Source organism: Pieris napi, chromosome 6 (genome assembly GCF_905475465.1).
Source record: "Pieris napi chromosome 6, ilPieNapi1.2, whole genome shotgun sequence".
In the NCBI taxonomy this organism is placed as follows: domain Eukaryota; kingdom Metazoa; phylum Arthropoda; class Insecta; order Lepidoptera; family Pieridae; genus Pieris; species Pieris napi.
The window spans coordinates 11,806,831-11,833,930 of record NC_062239.1 but is presented as its reverse complement, the minus strand read 5'-3'; the positions used below and the strand labels follow the sequence as shown (position 1 = coordinate 11,833,930).

At 34.7% G+C, this 27,100-nt stretch overlaps 2 protein-coding genes across 5 annotated transcripts in view; one reads left to right on the top strand and one right to left on the bottom strand.

The window, feature by feature from the left end:
- LOC125050200 (sodium-dependent neutral amino acid transporter B(0)AT3) overlaps nt 1-17,308 on the top strand; it is a 30,868-nt gene extending 13,560 nt beyond the window's left edge. Inside the window, exons 4-14 of one of the 3 annotated variants that reach the window (XM_047649884.1) lie at nt 756-986; nt 2,781-2,891; nt 4,085-4,326; nt 9,531-9,681; nt 10,688-10,889; nt 11,304-11,463; nt 11,859-12,021; nt 12,959-13,159; nt 14,186-14,269; nt 14,843-14,919; nt 15,412-15,547. In XM_047649884.1, coding sequence (XP_047505840.1) covers nt 756-986; nt 2,781-2,891; nt 4,085-4,326; nt 9,531-9,681; nt 10,688-10,889; nt 11,304-11,463; nt 11,859-12,021; nt 12,959-13,159; nt 14,186-14,269; nt 14,843-14,917 — 1,620 coding nt within the window. In that variant the 3' untranslated portion in view covers nt 14,918-14,919; nt 15,412-15,547. Of the gene's footprint in view, nt 1-755; nt 987-2,780; nt 2,892-4,084; nt 4,327-9,530; nt 9,682-10,687; nt 10,890-11,303; nt 11,464-11,858; nt 12,022-12,958; nt 13,160-14,185; nt 14,270-14,842; nt 14,920-15,411 lie in introns of all 3 variants that reach the window. The other 2 variants (XM_047649881.1, XM_047649883.1) reach the window with 2 other exon arrangements.
- Nucleotides 17,309-22,030: 4,722 nt separating this feature from the next.
- Nucleotides 22,031-24,537, bottom strand: LOC125050619 (NF-kappa-B inhibitor-interacting Ras-like protein). Of its 2 annotated transcripts, none has more exons than XM_047650574.1 (3): nt 24,068-24,537; nt 23,282-23,451; nt 22,031-22,903 (listed from the first exon to the last, which is right to left on the bottom strand). In XM_047650574.1, the coding sequence occupies exons 1-3, from the start codon at nt 24,288-24,290 to the stop codon at nt 22,643-22,645; spliced, it is 654 nt and encodes a 217-aa protein (XP_047506530.1). In that variant the 5' UTR covers nt 24,291-24,537; the 3' UTR covers nt 22,031-22,642. The 2 variants fall into 2 exon arrangements, with proteins under 2 accessions (XP_047506530.1, XP_047506531.1); XM_047650575.1 differs by having other exon boundaries at nt 22,034-22,903; nt 24,080-24,534.
- Between the last annotated feature and the right edge of the window lie 2,563 nt (nt 24,538-27,100).

The window sequence follows — 27,100 nt, the reverse complement described above, 5'->3', positions numbered from 1 at the left end:
GCGCTACAACCGTTTTATGTCTGATTTCTGTGTCTGTATCATGAGCATTTGTTAATCTAATAGGCAAGTAGGTGATCAGCCTCCTGTGACACACGCCGTCGACTTTTTGGGTCTAAGGGAAGCCGGTTTCCTCACGTTTTCCTTCACCGTTGGAGCGAATGTTAAATGCGCTCATAGAAAGTCCATTGGTGAACAGCCGAGGATCGAACCTACGACCACAGAGATGAGAGTCGCACGCTGAAGCCACTAAGCCTCTGCTCTTGTATTTTTTATAAACATATCAGAAATATTTTTTTGTATTAAATTTAACCGTGAAATCTTAATAATTTATTTGCAAGAATATGGTACACATAATGGTGTGCAAATTTATCTCAAAGGGAATTTTATAAAGAAGTTACATATACATTATGAGTCGTATCACTATTCAAATATATTATTACTTTATCAAATTAATATTAATTATAACTTTTCACGAAAATAATCATTAATAGAATAATATTTTTTCTGAAAATATAGTAGGAATATCTTTTAATGTTTTTGGTAAATAATAAACCTTGATTGCCATACAATATTCTAGTTACATTAATAAATATAAAATTAAATGTGACCTTTAATAAAAAGGGTAATTTCCAAGTTCAATCGGTCTAAATTTAAAGGGTTGACGGGTAAAAATTACGATGACTGAATAAGTAGGGCTCTTAGCCGTTACATAGAAATTTCTAGAAGGTCATCATAATATAAGATACTATTTTTAGCTAAGCGCGGACGCCTTGCCATGGGCCCACTGTCCCCAAGACAACGGCACTGCTGAAGAGGAATGCTCGAAAACAACAGCTACGGTATACTACTGGTACCGGGAGGCTTTAGATGCGTCACCAAGTATCGACAACCCTGGAGTACCACGCTGGTGGATTGTTTGTTATCTGCTCCTAGCTTGGATTATTGTATTCTTTATCGTCATGAAAGGAATACAGAGCAGTGGAAAGGTAATGAAATTATTATTTTTTTATAAAACACTATTTTGACCGGATTGAAGTTATGTATTATTTTATAAATTTACAACTATTTAACATAATTTTAAATTTATCCGACGTTTCGCGTGCTTTACAGCGTGCGTGGTCACGGTGAAAATTTAAAATTATGTTAAATAGTTGTAAATTTATAAAATAATACATAACTTCAATCCGGTCAAAATAGTGTTTTATTTAAATGAGTTATGTTAATCAAAGACAATACTATGTTAAATTTTATTTTTTCATCGTTTATTTTTCGTTACCACCATGAATTAATTATCGATCAAAGGACGAGGTTATATTAAAAATTAGATTACAACTTAAACAAATTGTGTGTATGCAAATATAATAAGTTGTAAAATAAGGTATTAATACTCATTTTCTAAAAGCCTGTCTTAGTATTAGAAGAAAAAAGTAAAATAAAATAAAGTATTGGCATCAATGTAATAGGCAAGTAGGAAATAATAATTAAAATCAATCATTAGTATATTTTATTTGTTCAAAATATACAGTGACAAATCTAAATTCGTAATGTTTTTATGAGGATTTCAATACCCCTAATGTGTTTGCAATAATAATATATATTTGTGCCACTGGTGCCACTAGTAAATAATGCGATATTTTATGTTTTCCATTTTATAAATAGAGTGACGCAAAGAATTTATTAAAACGGTAAAATGAAATGAATCAGTTTTAGAAAAACAAATACACAAATAGCTGTAAAAAAATGAATTTGGGATTCTGTAGAAAGTTTATCTGTAACTACTAAACCGATTACTATATACGATTTCACGGTGTAATAATATATTTGATTGTGTTTTGTTTCCACGCGTATGCTCAACGCGCAACAGCTACTTGATTCCGTCCGTCCACATCTGACCGTGAACATCAGTTTAAATGAAAACAATATATAAAGGTGATATCAGACGGTTCACTCGAATGAATGCTTCATTTTTTTTTCATTCTATGTTCACACGGCTTAGACGAAATGATACAGTAATGAACATTCATTGTTCTTTCTTTTAAATATGTCATCGAATGAAGTCGTACGTCTTGGAATTAGTTTAATTTGTGATCATTTAATCAAAGAGTTGACAAAAAAGAAGCAAATAAAACGTCGACGGTGGTGGGTGCGACCATGGATTGAAAGAAGAAATTTATAAAAAAAAAAAAAGTAATGTATTTTGATCGTTCCACTTGAACACCATTTTGCCGCATGAAAACAATATAATAACACACAGAAAATAAAGTTATAACTTCGTCGACAACATGATGTCCGTCGGCTACAGGACTCGAAACAAAATGGCCGAATCCGAATGAACGTTCTCTCAGTGTTCAGACCGTTCATTTATCGTTCATTCGGAGTGGCAATGAAAGATACCGGATGCCAATATCCAACACTGTTGGGTCGGTTCACTAATGAATTCATTCGGCACTCGTGTTTCATTTTTTGTTCAGACATTTCATTTCGAGTGAAATGTACCGAATGAAAGGTGAAAATGAACAAAAAATGAACCGTCTGATATCACCTTTATCTATATCTAGAACAATGTTTTTCATCCTATGTTCTACCTTAGCTATTTTAAAATTCTTAAACATAAATAATTTAATTATTCACTTAAGAAAGTTCGAGGTATTTCAAAACGTAATCAAAACTTAAAAACACATTCCAAATAATTTTAATAAATTTTCGAATAGCCCCCCTGTGGGGCGTGGGCCCCACGTTGGGAATCACTGATCTAGACATTAATTAGATATTTCTTTCAGGTGGTATACTTCACATCTTTATTTCCATACGCTGTGCTAACAATATTCTTTGTCCGTGGTATAACATTACCTGGCTCCGCTGATGGTATACTACATATGTATAAACCAAAGGTTAGTAGTTTAAGTCTCTTAAAGTAGTATTAACCCCCGCTGCGAATTTCGTTTCGCCTAAATATGATTTTTTTGCTTGGCCAATCTTTTCGTAGCTAGCTACCACGTAGATTTCCAGAATAAAAAGTTAGTTTTTCTGGTTATTCCGTGCATATTTTTTCTCCATAAAAATTCTTCAGAGTTCAGCCCTGCGATTCTGTAACTCACTTCACGAACTCACACAGCGGTTTTCGCATCGGCGGTCTCTCTCAAATCAGTCGTGAAGCAGTCATTTTATGATTTGGCAATCTGATAAACAATAAAGTACAAGCTCCCACCTTTTCAGAATGTCAAATCATAAAATGACTGCTTCACGACTGATTTGAGAGCGACCGCCGATGCGAAAACCGCTGTGTGAGTTCGTGAAGTGAGTTACAGAATCGCAGGGCAGCAAATAAATAAAAATATACTCTAAAATAGTTTGCGCTAATAAAAGTTTTGCGCTTAGGAACATTTTGCGATTAATTTTGTTATTTAAATACATAAAATGTTTTTTTACGTTTTAAAATTAATCAGGCTCTTGCCATAATTCTTCTGAAAATTTATGTTAATATACCTTGACTCATTCCATAGTCAAAGTTTATAGGGACCTGATTAACTATTCAGGCAAATCTTTTCCGTACGATATTTTAAGTTCTTATAGGCTTGTAAAAGATTTATTAGATTCTCACTACTTAGAAAGCCAGTCACAAATGTATTATAGTGTAATAATAATAAGAATAAAAGCCCATTTCATTTCCAATCATTACAAAAGTAGATTGTACAGCTTATATTTGTCATAAGCATTTTATTCAAATATATCCTACCTTCCTTCAGAACCGTTGATCGGAACCCCTACACGGGTAAAGGTCTCCTATCTTTTCCCAAATATCTCTGTCCGAGAGACCGAGAGTTTTTTACGCCGGCTTTTTCTCTCGGCCTACTTCAAATTTAATGACGTGGAATAAGTGATACATGTATCGTATGTTCCATAATAAACATATTTTATTTTATTTTTTATTTCATGGCTTTATTTCTCTATTCGCATCCTGCTAACGCCTCTATATCTTCTATCCACCTTTTTTGGGGCACCCTCTTCTCCTTCTTCCCCTAGGTTCTTTGCAATTTACGTACTTTGTGTACTATAGTACACTAATCCCCGATAATTCCTACAGCTAGAAAAACTACTAGATCCAACGGTATGGCTGGACGCGGCTACTCAAGTGTTCTACTCCTTCGGGTTGGCGTTCGGCTCCCTCATCGCATTCGGCTCCTACAACCCACCGAATAACAACTGTGTACGCGACGTGCTTCTTGTATCTGTGTGCAACGCTCTGACCGCCATATATGCATCTGTGGTCATCTTCAGTATTTTGGGCTTCAAAGCTTTTACTATGGTCGAAAAATGTATTGGCAAGTAAGTAATAGCTTTAAATAATCAAACGTTATAGATGCAACAATATATTATCATCACCATCAGCCTCTTTATTTGGTCCATTTCTGGACGTAGGCTTCCTCCATTTTCCTCCTGTAACCAGCTCTAGCCTCTCTATATTTACTGGGGCCAACCTTCTTGAAGATGTCGTCAGTCCACCTAATAAGTGGGCGGCCGGGCAGTCTTTTGTTCTGCCGAGGTTTCCATTCATGGACCCGCGTCCATCGATTCTTGTCCATGCGCGCTATGTGGCCTACCCACCGCCACTTAGATGTTGCGACAGCCCTTACTATGTCGATCACTTCGGTCTCCTCATTTCGATCGCGAAGGGAGATGGCAAGCACGCTCTATCCATCTCCCGCTGCGCGACTCTCAGGCTTTCCGCCGTGCGTTGTGTGAGAGTTATGGTTTCGGCTAATCAAACGAATTTTAAATACGCACATAGAAAGAAAGCACACCTCAGGGATGTGAGTCGCACGCTGAAGCCACACACAGGCCAACACTGCTACCTTATCTATACTTACAAATAATTTAATGAAAACATTATTGATTTAATGAGAGCAATTAATAATTTAAGACCTCCCAAACTTTTAATACGAAAAGTGGTCGGCAACATTACATAAATTATTACTGAGTAATAAAATGACGATTTATTTTACGACTTTGTTGTAATTTGTAAGTTATTAGTACGTTGGCGTCTTACAATATTAAAGTTATTGCATTGGGATTTAGGGACCATAATTCAAAAAAAATATAATGATTATGTAGTATTCCTTCAAAATTTTGGGGATTACCCTAATGGGGCCGTTCAAGTATTTCGTAAGCAGATTTACTGCAATGTATCCCCCCCCCCTCCCCTTTTCTTCTTGTCAACAAAAGTAAGCAAAGCTCAAAGTCAAAGTCAAAGTCAAATCGTTTATTTCAATTAGACCATCTAAAATGGCACTTTTGAACGTCAAAAAAAAAAAATATAAAGATGATTCTAGTTGCCCCTTCCAAAAGGTAGTTTCGTGTGGAGAAGAATGGGCAAGAAACTCCACACTTACTCTTTTAAATAGGTTTACAATATTTTGTTACATTTGTTAAATAATTATATGTGAAGACAATGTACTCTTAGAATAAACTACTATACTAAAAAAGTTAGTATACATGTTCCTCACATATTTACAAATATCGAAACCGTAGAATATTAACATTAAAGAGTAATAAAATATTAAAAAAACACAACAAAACAGTGTGTGATATACAAAAAAAAAAAAAAATTACATTTGTAGCATTATATAAATTAAAAAAAATAATAATAATAATAACAAAAATATGTCAAAGCAAAAAATCAGCAACCAATTTGATTTTGTCCAGGCTATAGAGCCAAATAGCTCTCAAACATAATAGTACGTAAACGGTATTATCTTTTTGTAGGAATCCCCGGAAATGCATTTCGTTTTCAAGCATAGACAATGTGTGGGTAATATGTGTAAAAAAGTAAATAATTAATTACTGTTGACGTTATCAGCAAAGAAGAAAATCAAAGACCCCCATCCCCTAATGTGCTTACGTAAACGGCCCCTAAATGTCCGAATCACGGCTGGGCACCAAAGGACTTTTCATTCTATGCGAAATTAAAACACGCTCATACTGTAATGATATATTGGGGAAACCGGCAAGATCTAACAATCCACGGCGTGTGTGACAGATCAGCTTGCGTAAGGAAAAATAATGTTCACGCAACTGAAACAAAAATCTGACGCCCAGAATTAAAAGGTTGTAGTACCACTGGTGATTTTTCTTTGGCTTCTGCGACCCATTTTAAGGGTTGTATGTATTTTCGTATGCTATATCATAAAAAAAATATGTTATCCAAAAAATATAAAATGTTTTGGGTGGACACCCCTTATCACTTAGGGGTTGAAGATAGATAGTAGCCAATTCTCAGACTTACTGAATATGCATAAAAAATTTCATAAGAATCGGTCGAGCCGTTTCGGAGGAGTATGGAAACGAACATTGTGACACGAGAATTTTATAATACCGCGAAGTACTGAAAACTTTATCGGCCTTAAACGTGAGTTAATTGTTACCAAGGTTACCATTTATTTTTAATAAATATCGTTGCCATAGCAACAAACACGGCACACGTCAAAATATTCCTCCCAAATACAAAGATGCTATGTTCGTAAATTATTTTCTCTTCATTACACCGTTTTGTATCTCATTTATACACGATTATCAGTTAACGTTCTTATTAACTGTCAACGAGAATAATTATTAATAACGTGTGATTACTACAACAATGGATCTTAGTCTTGCTAATGACAGTATCATTTAAATCATATCAATGACATACAATTCATCGTTGATTTTATAAAGATTTTATTTGATTGCATTCATTACATACGTGAATATATTACATTATATATTTTCATTACACAAATGTATTTACAATATTCTTAACCTACATATTAATAATAATAATGATAATTAAAATTTGATAAATAGAAAATTAAAACAAATTTAAAAAGTTTGGTCCCTGTGGCAGTATACCTCGCTGGAAAGCACCAGCTCTGGGGTCACCGGCACTATCTACCAAGCGCCAACTTAAATCTTTATTATTTTTTTTCTTTAATCTTTATTATTTTGTTACGTGAAAATTTAATCACATAATTCGATGTTTCGAATGCCTTACAACTGTTGCGATCAGAGACAGTCTCTTGTTTATATTCGGTAAATTTAAAATATGTAGTAATTAATAGACTTGCAGAGCGACATGGTTACTATTTATTGTTTGCCTCGGATTTCTATGTGTCGTGATCATTTGTGTTTCTCACTGGCATTGTAGTTGATCGGCGTACTGTGCCTGACACACGCTGTCAACTGTTTGGGTCTCCTTACGATATTTTCCTTCTGCGTAATGATTGTTACATTTCTTACTACTATATAAAATATTATTTTTCATAATTATCCGTGTAAAAAAATTAAGTTATTACTGGATTAAATTGGATTTTAATTAACTTTGTTTTCTAGCTAAAATTTACTACCGTTTTACCATAGATTAGATCTTAGTTAAAGATTTATCGCCATGGTTGGTTTTTACCTTAACGTTTTCTAATAACTTTAGTTTTTGGCTTCAGCATGCGACTTTAAATTAGAGAATTATCACTAAATAAATTCAAAGCGGAATTTTAAACGGAAATTAATCAATAAAGCTTTTTATATATTTGAGGAATACTTAAATGATCCTAATCCTTGGGATTGATTTGCTTCAGTTCAAACAATTTGTATGACAATACTTGGCGATTAAAAAGAGTGGCGGAAAGTTTCTTGCCAGTTCTTCTTACCCGCTCTACGCCCTTGACTTGCGAACTGGTAGTAAATGTAAATTTACAATTAATTTAACTTGACAATTCATAAGTGTACTTGTTTACCTACATGAATAAAGATATTTTGAGTTTGAGTTTGACTCTCATCTCTGAGGTTGTAGGTTCGATGCCCAACAGGAGGCTGATCACCTACTTGCTTACTATGAATGACAAATGATCATGAAACAGATACAGAAATCTGAGGCCCAGAACTAAAAAGGTTGTAGCGCTATTAATTTTACTTTATTAGATACCTAATACTTTTCTCTTTCTCCGCGAATATAGAATTCGAGAGATTAATCTAAATTCATACAATGACGTTACAAATTAAAACCATCAAAGTAGCAAGACTTTGATATTATTATGTTAAGGTTTATTGATAAATAAATAATTAATACGGCATTCTTATTAAAGTAGTGTTTATTGTTTAACGAATTTATTTTGTATCAACAAATATGTCTTATTTGTGATACTCTACAATTTACGTCAAAATGCGAAGAAATTGTTTCTGGCCGCTTACAACTTCAAAGTAAAGTGCAATCTGGTTTTAATAACACAAACATAATCTTATTTACACCAAGGCTAGTCTGTGCTAATGCCCACTCAAGTATACGGAGAGGCGCCAAGCTTGTTATTGTTTTATGCCAGAGTGATCTGAGTATCATAGCTTACAGAGTTATACAAAAGATAGACAAGCGTAGATGTGTATGGAACATTAATATAAGTACAGTTGACACTCGATAATTTGACAGTTGTTAATTAAAAAAATGTTTCCTGGTCCCTTGAAAAATTCTGTTCCATTATCTTTAGAGAAGTAGATGGCCTTCTGGCATTGTGTCCATGGGCGGTGGTATCACTTAACATCAGGTGAGCCTCCTGCCCGTGTGCCTCCTGTAACATGAAAAAAAACCTTTGGGGTCGACACAGCTGATCACCTTCTTTACGCACGCATTTAATAAGAGCGAGAGATTCTAAGAAATAAATAGACATACGGGCATATAAAACAAATAAAGTAAAAATAGCCTTTATTCGAGTACTAAACTAAACTACACTAGGTCCATTTCATTATGTTTTTCAATAGTACTCGACCTGCGACGGAAGGCATCCTCCAAAGTCTTCCACTTGGCTCTATTTCTCTCGACAATTGGATTCTGTACCGCTATACCTTTTATTCCATCTTCAAGTTTCTGGTGGGTGGTGGTCCTCTCTTTCTTCTCCCACTTACGGGTATATACAGAGGCTTAAATATTCTTAATGAATTTTAATTATATAGATAAACAACAAATTTATGGACGCATAAAGAACTTGTTAAGTTTCGATTGGACTTCAAACTTTTAAAAATTCACTAATGACAACCTCTCTAATCAATACATATCTCTAATAAAAAACCTTTCAGACAAGCGTATTTTTCTGCGCGTATAAGGTCGTTTCAGCATACGCGCTTTAAATAACCGGACGCGCGTATTTCGGCGTGTTCGCTCGAACTGGTAGTCGCGTCGTGTCAGTATCAACATGGATTCTGACGAAGAAACAGTGCTATTTGCGTTACTTATTCGCCGTCGACTAAGAAGACGAAAAAGATGCTGGGTGTCTTCGATGGTTGCATCAAGACAGAGAAACCGGTCACTTTAATACACTCTACCCAGAACTGCGAACTTATACGAGCTTAGAAGCGCGTCAACGCTCGTACGAGTTGCGCGTATGCAAAAAGGCGCGAGTATACGTGCCTACAGGCGCTTTCAAAGACGAGCTTATTCCCGTGTAAAAAACACTAGTCTTTTACCACCCTTACACAACTGTAATATGAAAAAAAAATGTATTTTCTTTCAGGGAAATAAAAGTCTTAGCGTTGCACCATATCGGCGGTTTCACTGTTAACTCTACGCAGGAGTACTATGAGGAGTATTATCCCCGCTTGAGTGACAATATCACCTCATCACTTAATCTTACGGGATGCACCATGAGTCGGCAACTGGATGAGGTAAGCATGCTTTCCGTTCATTACAAAAGAGTACTAGCAATTTTCGGGATGACAACTTTGATCTGACTCGGATGAAAACTTTTATATGCATTTGTCGCGCTCCTAAACCAGACTGCTATGGTTACCTTTATACAGATCACAGCGGTTTTCTAATGTAACATATTATGATTTTATTGCATTATTTTGTAAAGTTTTATTTTATTTACAATCAAGTCTACAGTATTTACAATTTTCTTAACCTACAAAGTAATAATAAAATAATTAAAAAGAAAATCAAAAGATTTTTGAATAATAAACTTAAAACTAAAATTTTATGCTTGTAAATATATATTATTTGCGAGAACTTATTAGATTTCATAAATATACTAGCCTTGCGATTAAGTAACTCGCTTTTCGAACTCGCACAGCGGCTTGCTTGTAGCTCCATCCTTATCAGAATGCCAAATCGTAAAATGACTGCTTCACGACTGATTTGAACGCGACCGCCGCTGCGAAAACCGTGTGCGTGTTCGAAAAGTGAGTTAGAGAATCGCAGGGCTGTATTTAAATACTTTACTACTGGATAAAAATGAAATTTTTATTATGAAAGCAAAATACAAAAAACGCATAGTCGAAAGTGTATTTCGGGTTAAACAAATAGTTTTAATTTTTATACTATCCGTTCAAATCCTTGTAAGTTATAATTATATAGCAGAGTAGCCCTGCGATTCTGTAACTTACTTTTCTGGGCTGGTGAAAGTAATAAACGGCTCAAATATAATTATTTCCTCCAACTTTGATTTTGTTCTCTTTGAGTAGAGACACTTGGGCCGTGGGGTTCAAGTCCACAGCTGCTAATTAAAGATATATTTCCTGGTTGGTACTGGTGACGCCAGAACTGGTGCTTTCCTCGCTCAACGAATAATTATCGCTATTAAGCGAGGAAATGTTGCCAGCGTTAAAGAATGAATATTTTTCAAGGCTATTAAGTCTTTATTCCGCTTGAAGTCTAAATATGTCTTTTCAGGCAGCAGAAGGCACGGGCCTAGCCTTCATTGTATTCACCCAGGCTATTCTGCAACTAACTCCAGCTCCATTCTGGTCCATCATTTTCTTCCTGATGCTACTCTCCCTGGGTCTTGGAAGTCAGATTGGGATCATGGAGGGGATGTTGTGCACAATATTTGATATTGACTTCTTCAAGCGGTTAAGCAAACCTGTTATAACAGGTAAGAAATTTTGAATATATCATGGCCATAGATTACAAAATGTCATTGTATATAGTATATATATAATAAAATATAGTAGGAGAAAAGTATTTCCCTAGTGTAGAACTTTGGGGTCATGCTTATCCAATCAAAACTTAGCGATTAAAAAGAGTGGCGGAAAGTTCTTGCCAGTTCTTCTTGCCCGCTCTACGCCCTTGACTTGCGAACTGGTAGTAAATGTAAATTTACAATTAATTAAACTTTTCTGTTTTTGACGTTCATAAGTGTACTTACCTATATGAATAAAGATATTTTGAGTTTGAGTTGTTACAACGAAAAGAGAACGTATGCTCATCATCACACTGACCGGTGCCTCATTCGTTTTGTTGGAGACCATCCTATCTTAACTTGATAATTATCTTGGTATTTTTCTAGGTTTCGTATGCACTTTCTGTTTCTTCGTGGGTCTGATCTTCACAACAGGAGCTGGAGAGTACTGGCTGAAGATGTTTGACTCTTTCGCCGGGACCATTGGTCTGGTGGTGGTGGCTTTGTTGGAGATGATCTCTGTTATTTACATCTATGGACATGAGAGGTGAGTTGTTGGACTTTTAACATGGTTAACATAAGTGAGTAATCGTGAGCAGTGTTGGCCCCCCGGCTGTGCACCAATGGACTTTCTTCCTATGTGGGCATTTAATGAGGAAAATCATTGTGAGAAAACCGACTTTCTTTGGCCCCAGAGTCGACGGCGTGTGTCAGGTACAGAAGGCTGATCACCTACTTGCCTATTAGATTGACAAACAGACAAATGATCATGAAACAGATTCAGAAATCTGAGGCCCAGACATAAAAAGTTTGTAGTGCCATTGATTTATTTATACTAATCATAACAACTGACTTATTATAAGACTAAAGATAAAACAGTATGAAACTCTGTGACAAAAAGAGAGATATCCTTTGCCGAAAATAAATAAATTTCTTCTTCAGGTTCACCAACGATATCTACGAAATGACAGGCTACAGGCCAGGTTTATACTGGCAAATCACCTGGCGCTATGTGGGACCCTTCATCGTCTCCTGTATCCTGCTCTCGTCTCTCGTATTTATGCTCATCAACCCACCGACTTATGGAGCTTGGAATGCCGCTGAGGTAAGGTTTCATTTTATAGTGGTCGTTTGTATTTTTTTATTTTATTTGGTAATAATAAATTATAAGTAACGTCTATATTTGGTGCATGCGACGAAGAAGTCACACCAAGGATTTTTTTTTGTAATGACATCTCGTTGTTGGCCTTAAGGGCCTTCACAGTTCAGCTCGGGCTGTTTTGACGAGCGTAACTTGGATGGAATGGAGGTTTTTCCCACGACTAGCGCACGAGCGTCTCCTGCGAGACTCGGACCTCAGTTTAGGCCGTCGGGGGGTGGTCAATCGCCTGAAGGGCAGGATGGAATATCACTGGAGTGAGTGAAGTCTACTTCGCCGTTCCACAACTGAGCGTTTTTCAAGGCAGTTTTTGCCACGCACCACCACTTCGTGGAACCAGCTGCCTACTGAAGTTTTTACGAACCAATTCGACTAAGGGGCCTTCAAGAAAAGAGCGTACCAATTCTTAAAAGGCCGGCAACGCACTCGCGAGCCCTCTGGCATTGTGAGTGTCCATGGGCGACGGTATCACTTAACATCAGGTGAGCCTCCTGCCCGTTTGCCCCCTGTTCTTTAAAAAAAAACAGGTCCACGACTTCCCCGCTGAAAGTGGTTTTTACCGTAATCTGGTTTTGATTTTTCTTTACCGCGCGGGTGGCTCTTAATCTGTCGTTGGCTACGGTGACTGGATCATCCGGATCCGGCCTGCTACTGGACTTTTTAGTCAGTAAGGGGTAATTATTTATGCTTTTACGCACCAACTTGATTATATGGGTGATATGTAGCCTTGTTGTAGCGTGAGTCCAACCAGAGTGCGCGCCCTTTTATAGCTGAAAAATAGGTATTCTTCACTCTTATGCATCTTTGAGATTTTTCAGCTTATTATATATTACATATTTAAATGTTTTCAGTATGTAATTATTAAATATGTTAATCCTTTCAGGGACGCGTGGAGAAGACCCAGTACCCCAACTGGGTGCTGATGGTGGCCATATTGATGATCCTAGCTGGAGTTCTGCCAATACCTATTGTTCTACTTCTGCGTCGCTTCCAATGCTTGGCCCTCGACGTGGACATCCACCAGGGATCTATAAGAAGAATTGAGACCACAGTCTCTACTAAGGAGATGATGAGCGATCAGGATGTTAGTTATTTGGATGATATTCTGATAATTCGACTTAACTAATATTGCTAAGGCAGATTTGCTAATAACAGTTTAATTAAATCATATCACAAAAATTAAGATAATAGAACCTGGTTGGTTGACCTGGTATAAAAGCCGTCGCTAGCAATTTTCAGGGGGGGCAGGCCCAGGATCTAAACTGTACAATAAATAAACCATGTATCTAAACAGTAATAAGATAAATTAAGCAATAAAAACCTTTTTCGATTATCTAGGGGGAGCAGGTAAGGGAGCGTTCAAGTATTACGTCACGCCATTTTGGAGATTATTGGCACCCCCCCCCCCCCCATGTAACGTAACCGTAACGTTTTTTTGGACCAAAGTATAGTAAAACATTTCGTGACCATCTAGTGACTCTTTATACCTAAAAGTTACCATTATGTGGTGTAAAGTACTGGAAAGTCGAAAATAATATTAACTATAACGCGTAATTCAATCCCCGCCCCGTATATACGTTTATATACGTTTTACAAAAGGATCCCCCCCCCCAAATTCGTTACGTAATACTTGAAGACCAGCGGCAACATGTTTAATATAGAAGGCGGGAAAGTGACTTTCGCTTATATTATCCAGAGTTTACATACTAATCTTGAATCACTGTCTTCATATTAAAGTCCGTTGCATAGTATAAGTGGTGGAAGCGACATTATTTTTCACTGTGTATATATTTCACATTTAGACGATTTAATAAACGTTAAATTTGAAAAACATCAATAAAGAAATCTTCAAGAAAAGACCGTACCAAATCTTAAAAGACCGGCAATGCTTGCGAGCCTTCTGACAATGTGAGTGTCCGTGGGCGGCAGTATCACTTAACATCAGGTCATCAGGCCGTTTGCCTCCTGATACATTAAAAATTCATAGGAGATTTAAGTGTTGTATTTTAGTCTTCATAAAACACATAACTCTCTCATATACATCTCATTTCATTGTGTTATGTTCTGTTGTGTTTAACATACTAATATGTGTTGTGACTAACAAACGCAGGTGATTTCGCCGGAGAATGCGCCACCTGCGCCTGCTCAGCTCGTCGCCGATGTCGCTACTAAATTCACTATTGGCGACTTCGATGTAAGACTCAATTTTCTACCTTAGGATATTGAATTAAGGTTTATCGTTTAGGCAAGTCTTTTACCAAGTTTTAGGCCACCCTGTATCTTACGAGGTATATCAGTGAAGTATTTACTTTAACTAAATAAATGGAAGAGTGGGCGTTAAACACGAAAAGTAAATCGTAACAATGTCAGCAAAATTTTCATCTATAATTACGCATAAGATTTTGTATCACAATATTTCCATGCCAGTTCTAAGATTTATACTTGACTAGTTCGACTAAAATTTAAAGAGAGAAATTCAGCTAAAATCCGTATAAGCTAAGGATGCTGTGTTATCGTATCGTGGCTCTGTTATTATAGCTACATTGTAAAAAGCTAAATGTATCATAAATGTGAATTCACTTTGAGGGTATTTGACTTGTTGTCTACCTACATTTTTAAATAACTACCCACCAAACCAGATATAAATAATATGTAATAAGAAACCACACGTTATTAGACCCGGGAATAGTGTATATTTGACATATGTCAAATGCCCTCTAATAACCATAACGGCTAGACTAACCTGTAAATATCCCAAATCCTTCAGGGAGTGGATAGCAGCGACGAGAGACCTGGCACCCGCCTGCCCACAAGCATCGTGCGCGGACGCAATAAGAAATAAATGTTTGTTGTTCATTTTAATGCATCTCATGGAAACAAAACTTTGATGTTCTCATTAGGAACTAATATTATATTTACGTTTTTATTAAATAACCGAGGTTTAGTTATTCAATAACAGTAGTCTTAATGCTCAGAAGTTTGAGTTTTGTTTCTATACATTGAAGAATAATTAATAATACCCTGCTTTTTATTTATTTACTGCATTGTATTTTTGCGCATGTCCACTAAATTTGTTATTCAAAAGCTTAAGTTGATGTTTGATGTTATGTTAGTTGTGATTTTCATTTATGCGAGTGTAGTAATAATTCAAACTGTTTACGTATTTTTGTTTTAAACTGCTTCAAATACGACGAAACCGTATTATTAACACGAGCATGCTGAGCAATCACATGTATGATTATATCAACTGTATTTTGTTTGTGTTAAATAGTCTATGGCAAAGTTTGAAAGCCAATCGGAGCTACCAACATATATAAATATTATAATATTTTGCAGTCTGATTCAGAACAAGGCGAGGTGCGAGCGTCCGGCACGTGCAACGTCTCAAGCAGTAGTGACGACGACATTCCAAATAAAAAATATTCACCGATAACCGGAACTAGATTCGCCCTAAAGCCCATTGGTCGCAAGCCAACGACATTCAAAATGGACGTCATTGACGATTGACCGTTATTTTTTGTGTATTTAATACACGCATGTACGCATTATTTTGTGTATATTACGTTAACGTTGTTACTTAACGTATTTAAGTAAACAGATGGGAAAATGTCGGACGTCTTACCATGTTCCAGAGTAGATATATTCCTTCCTTGGAATGCCAAGATTTTGAGCGGTTGTCGCGTTTGTACTTCTAGTAAGATGTAATCAACTTCTGGGTTTCTACCATCTCCGGACACTACACAGAACCATCCTTATGAAGTAAGTCATTGTACCATAAGGTTGGTTTCTGCACTCTATGTAAATACGAACAGACAGTTTGTATCGGCAATTTCGGTTGTCTTATATTCAACGTTCTTGATTAAGCGAGAGCCTAATATATCCTGGAACACTGTATTTTTTGTGTACGGGTAAAATTATTATAATATAGATATAGTAAGCACTCGTTCCCTTTCACCTTCCATTTTGAGTAATCATAATTTGTCAACTTATTGTAACGTATGCAATATTTTCTTTAGACAAATGTAATCATTGAAGCTGTTCGAAACTGTGCTTGCTATTTAGATTATTTATTCGAATAGCAACACACACGTTGAAATAAAATTAATTATAATTAAATATACAATCGTGAAAGACAAATACTCATTCTTTCTTGAGTTTAACGATAAATTTGTTTTAAATCCTACACTTAATTTGAGCGACGCGAAGTTAGGCTTAATTCACAGGATCCTAACGGTGATTACAGTTAATCTAGGAAATCCGTGAAAAGATATAGTAGATCAATTTAAAAGTTTAAGTTAATAAAAATATTATATCAAAACTATCGCCGAACGATGTAAATAAATCTACTATATTTTTTTAATATCCTCTAATTATAATTTATAATTACGCGCTGAAATAGGATAGTGATAAAATATTTTCGAAGTAATTTGAAAGTGGAAATTCGCCACCTATAAATGCTAAGTATCAATACTCGTTGTAAAAACTAGTGGAGCGAATGTAAATAATTAGTTTAGCTTAAAATTAAGCCAATCTAGGAATGCGGTGCCAGAACTTCTACCACTTCGGTAGAATTATTTATAACCATTTACGTTAATGCAATGTTTTCTTATGTAGGCACTGAGCCTAAAGTGCCTTATAAGTAAGCACGGGCATGTCTTATCAATATGTTGTCGAAGTACGTAGACAGCAATAGGCAATTACTGTGTTTTTGTGTATCCATACCGTATCAGATAGCTTAAGTTAAGTTGCGCATTCAACGATAATTTGGTGGTCTTAGGGCGGTTACAGACAAGGGTTTTTACGCGCGTATAAGGTCTTCTTTGGAAGCGCATGTAGGCACGTATAGGCGCCTTTTGGCATACGTGCAACTCGTACGAGCGTTGACGCGCTTCTAAAGTGATCGGTTGTCTGTCTTGATGCAACCATTGATGACACCCAGCATCTGTTTCGTCTTCTCAGTGGACGGCGAATAAGTAACGCAAATAGCAATGTGTCCTCGTCAGAATCCATGTTCGTACTGACACGCTGCCACTACCGGTTTGAGCGAACACGCCGAAATATGACAGTTTACGCGCGTCCGGTTTTTTGAAGCGCGTATACTGAAACGACCGTATACGCGCAGAAAAATACGCTAGTCTGTAACCGCCCTTATGTCTACTATATCAATAACATCATCGTAAAGCAATACCGTTTGGAAAGTTTTCTGAGCTTTTGCGGATTGTTTAAATTTTCCTTATACACGTAATTTTTTATTTTATTTTTAATTTTTTAAGATGCCAAGATTCATTAGTAAAATTCATGTTGGGTAATGGCGCTATACAAAGATTAACAAAAATTTACTTTCGGGTTAAAATCTAGAAATAAAACGTTAAAAACGAAATCGAGGGTATGCTAGTCATTTTTAGATAATGTTTAGGACGTTATAGCTTGGCTATTTAGTCTAGATATTACGCAGGAGCACAATGCAAGGAGTTTAAGAACGAAATTAAGAAAAGTTAGTTCACATCTTGGTAATACTCAAGTGCAAAGGTAACCAAATGACAAAAATAAATTAATATAAACGATAAATTATTTTCCTAATTATCTGTCATTAATTATGAACATAGACTATAAAATGTATGACATAATTTCATTTATTGATAGTCTGTGCAGAAACTTTAAAACCTATAGGTATGTTATCTAAAGCTGGCGGCTTCAACACATTTACACTTTGTGCTTGTGTAGTGTCTGTGAATAAGCGCGAGACGTAATGTCAAACTAAAATGTTGATCTTTACTGTACATGTTGATCTTTTTTTTAAACATTACCAGGGCAATCTCGTAAAATGGTCTTCATCATCTTAATAAAAACAGTTTAATGAAAAAATGTTATATTTAATTTGACATCAGATGCGACTGGGGTTTCTAAGAGGAGTATTGAAAGAATAGTTAGTGAAGTAAAAGTGAAGTGTGTTGAGCTAGATGGAGCTTATGTCGAAAAATGAAAAATTATTTACACAAACTACTCTTTTACGTTCTTGGTCGGGCTTACAACTTTGGGATCCACCATCGTATCACGTATGCACATAATATTTATATGTATTTGACACATTTTTATTTATTTACAACCCACCCAACCTTACTAAAACCAAAGTAGACTAAAATAAATAGCTTGGCAAAAAAGTCATATTTTTAAACATACTGTATAGTGAAATTGCATTAGTGTGAGTACTGTGAACGCGCCAGCTTTCGATAACCGACCTATACGACAGTTCTTTTTCCGCGCAGATTACTACTAAATGAAATTATTAAGCTGTAATTCTCTTAATGCGATGAAACAGCAATCCAGACTATAATATATCGAATTAAAGTAGACGTTTATGTAAATTATACTTATACAGATCGCTAGATACATTTCCAATACAAGATTTTGTCTGTTAAAGATGTTCCAAAACGACATTAATTACTTTTACTACACACAAATTTATTAAAACATGAGCGAAGTAAGAATATTTGGTAAAATTGTTACGCCTACGGCTTTTGTTTAGAAATTCTAGATTCAAAATTGAGTGTTTTAGTTTTTTCGTCGTTTTAATTGGAACAGAAGAAAACGCTTAGAAAAACTATGCGTTTTGTATAATTTTACTAATAAGTATGTATTTGTCATTTCGAAATATTTTCATATCTCCATTCAACAAAATAGTTGAAACATTCCAGATAGTATATAATTATCGTAATACCAGGGCACTGTTATTTTAGCAGTTTATGTCCTTCGCAAACACGATATATTTAACAGGAAAATGCCGATTTTGATTCTCAACATGAATTAATAGCGCTTTTGTGATACTTACAAAAGCGCTAAAAGTGAGCTATAATTACTTGATTTAACCCATAATAATAACAAGTTGTGAATTCAATAATTTAGCTACATTTTTTAAATGTAAAATGTATCGTGTTTACGGTCATCTTTACTTGTTTATCGCTCAAAAGAGCATTAGTGTTGGTTCAGTAGTTTATAGGTAGCTTAGGGATTACATCCCGGATAGACGTAGTTAAACTGATATTATTAAGATTAATTTACGAAATGCGAATAAAATTATGCCGCCAACATATGTTTTTTATTTACGTGCCTGAATAACACTCTGACATTTGACGTCCAAAGTGGATATGTATACGACAGTTAAATGTAAAATTTTGTTATATTCGTAAAAAAATAACATTGGTTAATTTAGGATTTTGCTATGCTAAATGTTATGCCTAATACTCTAGTCCATTCACTCCATTGGCGGCGATATCACGTAACATCAACTCCTGCTTTCCGAGTCCATTTTAGTTTTCATTTTCTTTCTCTAATCCTATTAGCAGCTGATACGTACTGATGATGACGCACTAAATATCTAAAGGAGACAAACAAAAATGAAAGAACGGGCCTCGCAAGCAACTGCGCCCCGGTTCACCCATGTAAAAATATAAGAAATGAAAAAGGCAGGGAGTAGATCGAGAGAAAAAAAAAACATCAGCAGATAGTGCAATTTACGAAGACGCGCTCCACTATTCCTCCTAACCGTATATAGTATACGAGTATGTGTGCAAGCTTCCGTCAATGTTGAGTGTTTTCGGTACACACGCACACTATGAAAAGCTGTCGGTTCGCAACTGACGCTCGGAGCAAACTCCCCGTACAAAAACTCAAGTTTGAATGGAACACTATAATTTAAAAGTAAAATCAATTTATTCAGCAGCACAAGACTACATACAATTAAAAAGACAACAAAAATACTGCAATGTGCTACTGAAAGCATACAATACACTCAGCATTTATCAAATTTCACCAAAATCTATCAAAACGAGATTTTGAGAAAAGTTACGAGAGTTAATTTCGATTTTGATTATTCTTAAACGTTAATTTGTGTTCATAAATTCTTTTGTTTATTTTTAATTTAAAAAAACCATGATAAATAAAATATTTAGGGTGTTTATTTTGAAATTAATTCAAAAATTAGGAAAAAATCGATTAATAAAAAAAATCGATTATTTTCTTAAGAAAAATCGATTATTTATTAATCGATTTTTCATGCTAAAAAAATAATCGATTAATAAAAAATCTATTTTTTTATGCCTACCCACAACCAAAAATGTGTGGGGCGCGTCTTCGTAAATTGCCCAATCTATAAACACTGTAGATACACCAAAAAAATTTTTGAAAGAACCATCTGGAACTGAGTTACATTTCATTTCTAATTGAAACGCTTAGCGTGCCAATGGAAATTGGTTTTGAAGACTAACCCTGCAGTCTTGCGATATATGTCTGCCGCAAAACAGTAGCCAGTTAATAAAACAAAATAAATTTTAAAATTATTATAATTTGAAATTGATATTGCACAAAATTCAATAAATAAGTACTTAACACAGGAGATTCATTGTCGACTCCGCGCTTAGTATGAATTTTTCAAAAACGTATTAAATTCTGACACAAAGTACATAATTCGCGCTAAGTCAAACTGAAATCCTAGCCAATAGCGAAATATACAAAAAATATTACAAATTCGATTTCTTAAGTACAAATTTACTATATATCACTTGAAATAAGAAGATTGATTAACAGCTTTGCTAACTATATACAGTATAGTTTTGTTGTGAACATTAAATAATATAAAAACAATCTTACATAGTATAAATAACATATTTTATGAAGTCCCTTGAACAGTGTCCGCCCTTAAACCCCGATGTTCGGCATTCTGTGCCATAGCACAGAGAAAATCTAATTGATACAGCCGAGATTCGAACGTACGCTCTCAAGGTATGGTTTAAGACCACTCAAGCCACTAAGCCAAGATTGATTGTCTTTTACGTATAAGTATTATTAATTAAAACATAGTACAATATTAATAAATAATTACATCTTCATATAAACTTCATTAATATTTTTCACTTAAATAATTGTAATAAAAACTATACAAATTAATTCGATTAGTTAGTGGACAAATATACATATACACTTGTCGGTAAGATAAGTATAAACTTGATAATATAATAATCAATTACCCAATTTCATTAGTATAGCATATACTATTATATTATATTAAGAGATTTTTTAGTCTAGTTCAGAGAGATTTTTGTCACAATTAGCAATATTGTATACCTAATTACATCTAGGGAATTCATACGAAAATACATTTCTTAATAAGGCATTGCGCAACCATAATGGCTCACGATAGCCCCTATGATAGATTTCTATGAAATTATATATATATGTTAAAAGTTGCCTAATTTAATCTATGCCCCATATCGATGAGATAAATTATAACAATGGGGCAATATAAAAATAAATTAACGATTATACGATACAATCCTCAAATAATTAAAAATAAGAAAACATTGAATAGCTATTTAGGGTTTATAGTATATTTGTATATGTTAATATCTCTACAATAATATTGGGTATTTCAATAATGAAACGATTCTAAAATGTCTTTATGAGAGTAATCATGTATATTTGAAAATCGATCGTGTCGTATCACTGTGATTGGATATACGTTGACCAATGATAATCAAGCGATCTGACTTGTCAGAATGTAAAACGAATTTGCGCTCGATTTCATTATGACTGGTCAACAATCTCTCTAGTCCAGTGTTTCCCAACGTGGGGCCCACACCCCACAAACTACGGCGGGCTATTCCAAAATTTATTAAAATTATTTGGAATTTAAATTTCAGTTTTTCATTGTTTTAAAAAATTCGTTAAAAAATACCTAGTAAGTTCTTCCTAAAACATATAATTTAAGTTTCTTAAGTGAAGAATATTTTTTTTATATTAATTATGTATAGTACATAGCCCCCTAGTCATTTTAGAAAGGCTAAGATGGTGCACGGCACAAAAAAAGGTGGGAAAGCACTGCTCTAGTCGAATAGGCGTTGACACTATTCTTACGTCTATTTGACAATTTTCACTATCGAACGCAACATTTCGTCCTGAATTTTTCGCTTAACATTCACACTCTCTTATAGTATTGTTCAATAACAGTTTATAAGTACATTTGTAGACTTAAATAATCCAGATCTCCATAAAATAGACTATAAATAATTAAAAAAGCTTTGATGAGTGACGTGACTTTAAACTCGCACATAAACTTTTAAACAAAATCTTAGTAATGGTAAAAACTGGTTTCAGACAGGTTTCCATCAAACATCGTATATAAACTATAAAATACATTAAAATAAACAATTCTTTCCGATGCAAGTAAAATAATTTTTATTATAATTAATTAGTTAAATTAAATTATAATTTATTAGTTCAGAGTAGATGCCATAAGTCTGTTATATTAATCTAATACTTCTTACTATACCCTTTTTGTATATATTGTAGTACTGTAAATACCTATTGTAATAGGGTGAACGGTGACAAGTTCTTTGTTGAAATAAAATAAATAAATAATTTTGTTTTTGTCATAATTATCTTCGCTGTGTTATATTTTATTTGTAGTAACAAGAATAACAATAAAACTAAAATAAAGTTTGAAATCAGTTTTTACCAGTGGTAGGAACATACCTTATGGATGATAGCAGAAAGGGCATAGATTGAGGAGATGTTACATTGCTTCACTTCTATTATTCTTCTGTGTTAACTTACTAAGCGTACTAAGTTGTGGGAAAGCTGTCTTATTTTGTACCGGATTAAGTTTGGTTGTCATAAATATGAATGGTTCATATAATGATGGTCGGTCCATGGCCGATACTTCAAAGTGTCGAATTTTTTCTTTTGAACACCAATTTGATGCCTTCGAACAAGTATTTTCAAGGCAATTCACATCATCTGGCCCTGTACGGTTTCCAATGACTAGCATTACAACCTGAAACATATCAATAGTAATCTTTTATTTATTATTCTAATTAAATATTTTAGTAGCGATATTTTTGTGGCTAAATCTATCTAAACCCTGAGGTTGAGGGAAATTCCTAACATTTTTGTTCTTATGTGTGCAGTGTGACCCTCCTACTATATGGGGTTCTTCTCCTCCTCCAAAAAGGAGGGTCTCCCATCAATACAAAAAAAAATCAAAGAAACATGCAATCTGAGGCCACTGGGTTACTTTAGGTTAGTCTTTCATTGCAATTGCTTTAAGCTTAAAACTTGTTTAACTACTCTGATGTGGGATGATAAGTATTTTAGCCAATTTGTAATACTAATTTAATCTAGATCTAAGTTTTAGCAATACAATAATGTTTACCTCTTTTTTGTCTTTATTTCTATCAATATCCTTTTTTAAATACATAAGTACATCAAGTGATTCAGGTCTTGTAGTATCATACACCATAACAAAGCCCTCGGCAAAACCTAGGTAGTGTCTCTGAAGAACTTGGTTAGCTGTTAGCTGCATTGTAGGAGATTGTGGAGGTCCTAAAAATTTATGGTCAAATAAAAAAAATTTTGTAAATCAATATTACTCTCCTATTATAAACAAGTTCGTTTTTCCAAAATTATTTGCATTCAAGAAAAGACTAAATATGTTAGTCGGTATAAAATACCATAAATTTTATAATTGGGTCTAAAGGTAAAAGTCAGAAACAAGTATGTCAAGAAAAGCAAGACATAATATGCAGGTTAAATGTAGAATTGAATGGTACACATCCTGGGATAAAACATGTAACCTTAATGTTGAGAATTCTATGCTAAATAAAAGTAAAAAAAAACAATTGTTTAATTAAATTTTTCACATTGTGAACTAAAGATTTCTATTATACTTATAATAATAAAATTAAATATATTTGAATTGTGTTTTAATTAGATAATAGTACATAATCATCAATTTGGTTGATGGAATAAGCCCATACATGGTTTGAAGATGCCGAGCACTAACTATACTGTACTCATCTCCTGCAACTTGAATTTCATGGAAAATATTACCATTCTTTATAAGCTGTTTGTAAGTAATATGTGCAAAAATAGAAGCTTGTGTTGTTTTATTTCGTTAAGCTTTAGTACCGAAACCTTAATTTAACTGAAATGTTTAAACCTTTTAACTCGCCTGTGAGCGGTGGTTCCAAACCAGCTGTATCATAGAAACATACCCGTTCTTTAGTACCACGGTCAGTCTCAATATTAGCAACATATATATCTTCAATTGTTGGGTAGAACGACGATTTTAAATTAACACAGCCATAAATAAGCTGCTCTAAAATCGCAGTTTTACCCACTCCTTTCATTCCGCAAACAACAACTTTGCTAGTTTTTCCCATGATGAGTTTGTTGCAGTTTGTTACTTTCACTAATTACAGTAAGTACATATATAACATTTTTGTTTTTTGTATATTTACATATTAATATTTTCTAAATATATGTCTTGATACAAAAAGTAAATCAGAGCTTAAGGGCTCAAGTTAAACAAAGATATTTCATTATATCATCTAGTTTATTTACAACTTTACAAATTACAAGAAGTCAAGAATGAACTAAATTACTAAACTAGTAACACAAAATATGACCATAGGTTCTATAAATAGTGCCACAGACTGATCAATAAATGTAATAATCTTAAGCTGGGGATACACATGCCCGTAGCTTGCACACTACAATACCAGCTCCTTGCAAGTGCCAGCTACAGTCATGTGTATTCACTAACTGGCGTGCCTGTAACTGGAAGCTAGCTAGTTGCAAGTAGCTAGCACAACATTTGATTTGCACGTGTGAACAGACGCGACAGCTACGGGCATGCCGGTACCAGTAGCCGTAAGCCGACTCGTTGTGGCTGTAGGCGCAGTGCACGTTTTTTGTTTTGATTTCGAAGGTCAAGTATTTCTTTTGTTCGTTTTTGTATTCAACATGGCACGATGGGGAGATGAGAGAACTATACATTTCATTCATTTGTACAGAGAATACGAATGTCTTTGAAAGCCGACTAGTTTTTTCTTTTTATCTCTCATTAATTTAGCTACACATTCAATTGCTAGTAACAACACAATTTTGTTTAATTCACTTCGATTGTTATCCATATTTAGCGCGCAAGAATAGGTAGGTAAGAAATACTCACGAACTGTCCTGTGTATACGCGATGGTAATACTGGCATGCAAGGGCACAGGATGCATGCCAGTATTACTTGCAAATGTATCCGCAGTGTGCCAGTTACTCGTACATGCCAGTAACTTTCATGCCAGCTACTTTCCCGATTTACTGGCGTCTGGCATGTGTATCCCCAGCCTTACCATACAATCACAAGGATAGTAAAGGGTATTTCAACAAGAAGTTTGTTTTTCAATTGTGGCAACACCGAGAACGTGATAGTTTTGACATTTAGTTTTTGGCGGTATTCGTAGCAGGTGCTTTGGCAATTATTACAATGAATTCAATTTCGCTCGAAAATCGCATTAAAATAATTCAAATCCACTATAAAAATGGTGGTTCTGTTAAAGTTACATTTCGTAAAATTCGTGATATTTTCGGCCAGCATAATCGTCCTTCTGAGACCGCTGTTAAGAATTTGGTCGCGAAATTTGAGTCGACAGGCTCGGTACAAAATGTGCCAACACCAACACGTGTTCGACCGGGTCGTTCAACAGAAAACATCGCCGCCGTGAGCCACAGTGTTGAAGAAGATCAAAATTTGTCAATTTCACGACGTTCTCAACAATTGGGGTTATCCAAAAGCACAACATGGCGAATTTTGCGAAAGGATTTGGCTTTGAAGCCTTACAAGATTCAACTGGCTTCTGAAAATCCTAAAGCAATTATTGAGAAGGCTTTGCATACTCAACGTGTTACTGTGTGGTGCACTATGTGGTCTGGAGGCGTGATTGGGCCGTTTTTTTTCGAAGATGAGGCTGGAAATGCGGTAACAGTCAATGGATCACGGTATCGCGAGATGTTAACCACTAAATTTTGGCCTATTATTGATGACATGGATATCACTGAAATGTAGTTTCAACAGGACGGTGCCACATGTCACACAGCCAATGAAACGATCAATTTATTGCAAACCAAATTTCCCGAGCGCATAATTTCGCGAAATTCAGCTGTTAAGTGGCCAGCCAGATCGTGTGATTTAACACCACTGGATTATTTTTTGTGGGGCTATGTTAAAGACAGAGTCTATACGGAGCCAATCGAATCGAAGGCAGCCTTAAAACTCAAAATCCGTGATGTCATTAACGAAATAGACCCTCCATTTATAATAAATATTTTTTTTTAAATAAAAATATATTTTTTTTTATAATAAAAAGTAAGTATAATTATATAAGTACAGTATATTTAAACAAACCGTGCCAGAGGGCAGAGACAATGAGAAAAAAATAAGTACCTATATAAATTTAATAGTTAGGTGTATAAATCTCTCTCTTTCAATCGCATTATCCCTTTTCTTGAACAAAAACTCTGCACATCTTCGTGACGTTAATATTATTATTATTGCGTTTCATCCGTAAAAATGTTACCCTCACGCGCCTTAAAAAGTTTCACTTCAAAAAGTGTTTGAGTAGATTCGAGAATGGCTTACCTAAAATAAGATATTTTTTTTAATTTGTATTTAGTTCCGGTGGGTCCGGTAGAGAGACTTCCAGTAAAGCGGATAATCTCATTATATTTATAGGCAATAGAGGAAATCTAAACAAAAAGGAGCTTATTAGCTGCTATGAAAAATTGTGCCTACTTAATACTAAAAATCTAATTATGTTTACATTCCCTTATAGTAAACACTTTAGTCAGCATGAAAATAATGCGAGACATATTTTAAATCAGACAATGCACACATTAACATTGTACAATAAAAACTTTACACTAATTGATACCAATAGGTACATTAGTTGTAATAATTATTTTTTGACAAAGGATAGATATAATCTACCTACATATTTTAAAAGACAGATAGCTGATTCGCTATCATATTTATTGTATATAACAGCCAAGAATTTGGCTAGACAACCTGCTTCTATTGAGCAGGTTTTAGTTAGTAAGACCTTGGAAGATATTCCAAGAAATAGTATATCTAATTTAAATTAGACACTAAGACAACAGAGAGTCTCTCTGGCCTAGAATTAAAAAGTAAGCTAAGTAGAT

What these genes read in the sequence shown, in the direction of transcription:
- LOC125050619 (XM_047650574.1), bottom strand. Translation starts at nt 24,290, where the DNA reads ATGGGAAAAACTAGCAAAGTTGTTGTTTGCGGAATGAAAGGAGTGGGT. An exon ending in GCTCACAGGCGAGTTAAAAG is followed by an intron (nt 23,452 to 24,067) that starts GTTTAAACATTT and finishes ATAAATTTTTAG; the next exon opens with GACCTCCACAATCTCCTACA. An exon ending in GAAATAAAGACAAAAAAGAG is followed by an intron (nt 22,904 to 23,281) that starts GTAAACATTATT and finishes GATATGTTTCAG; the next exon opens with GTTGTAATGCTAGTCATTGG.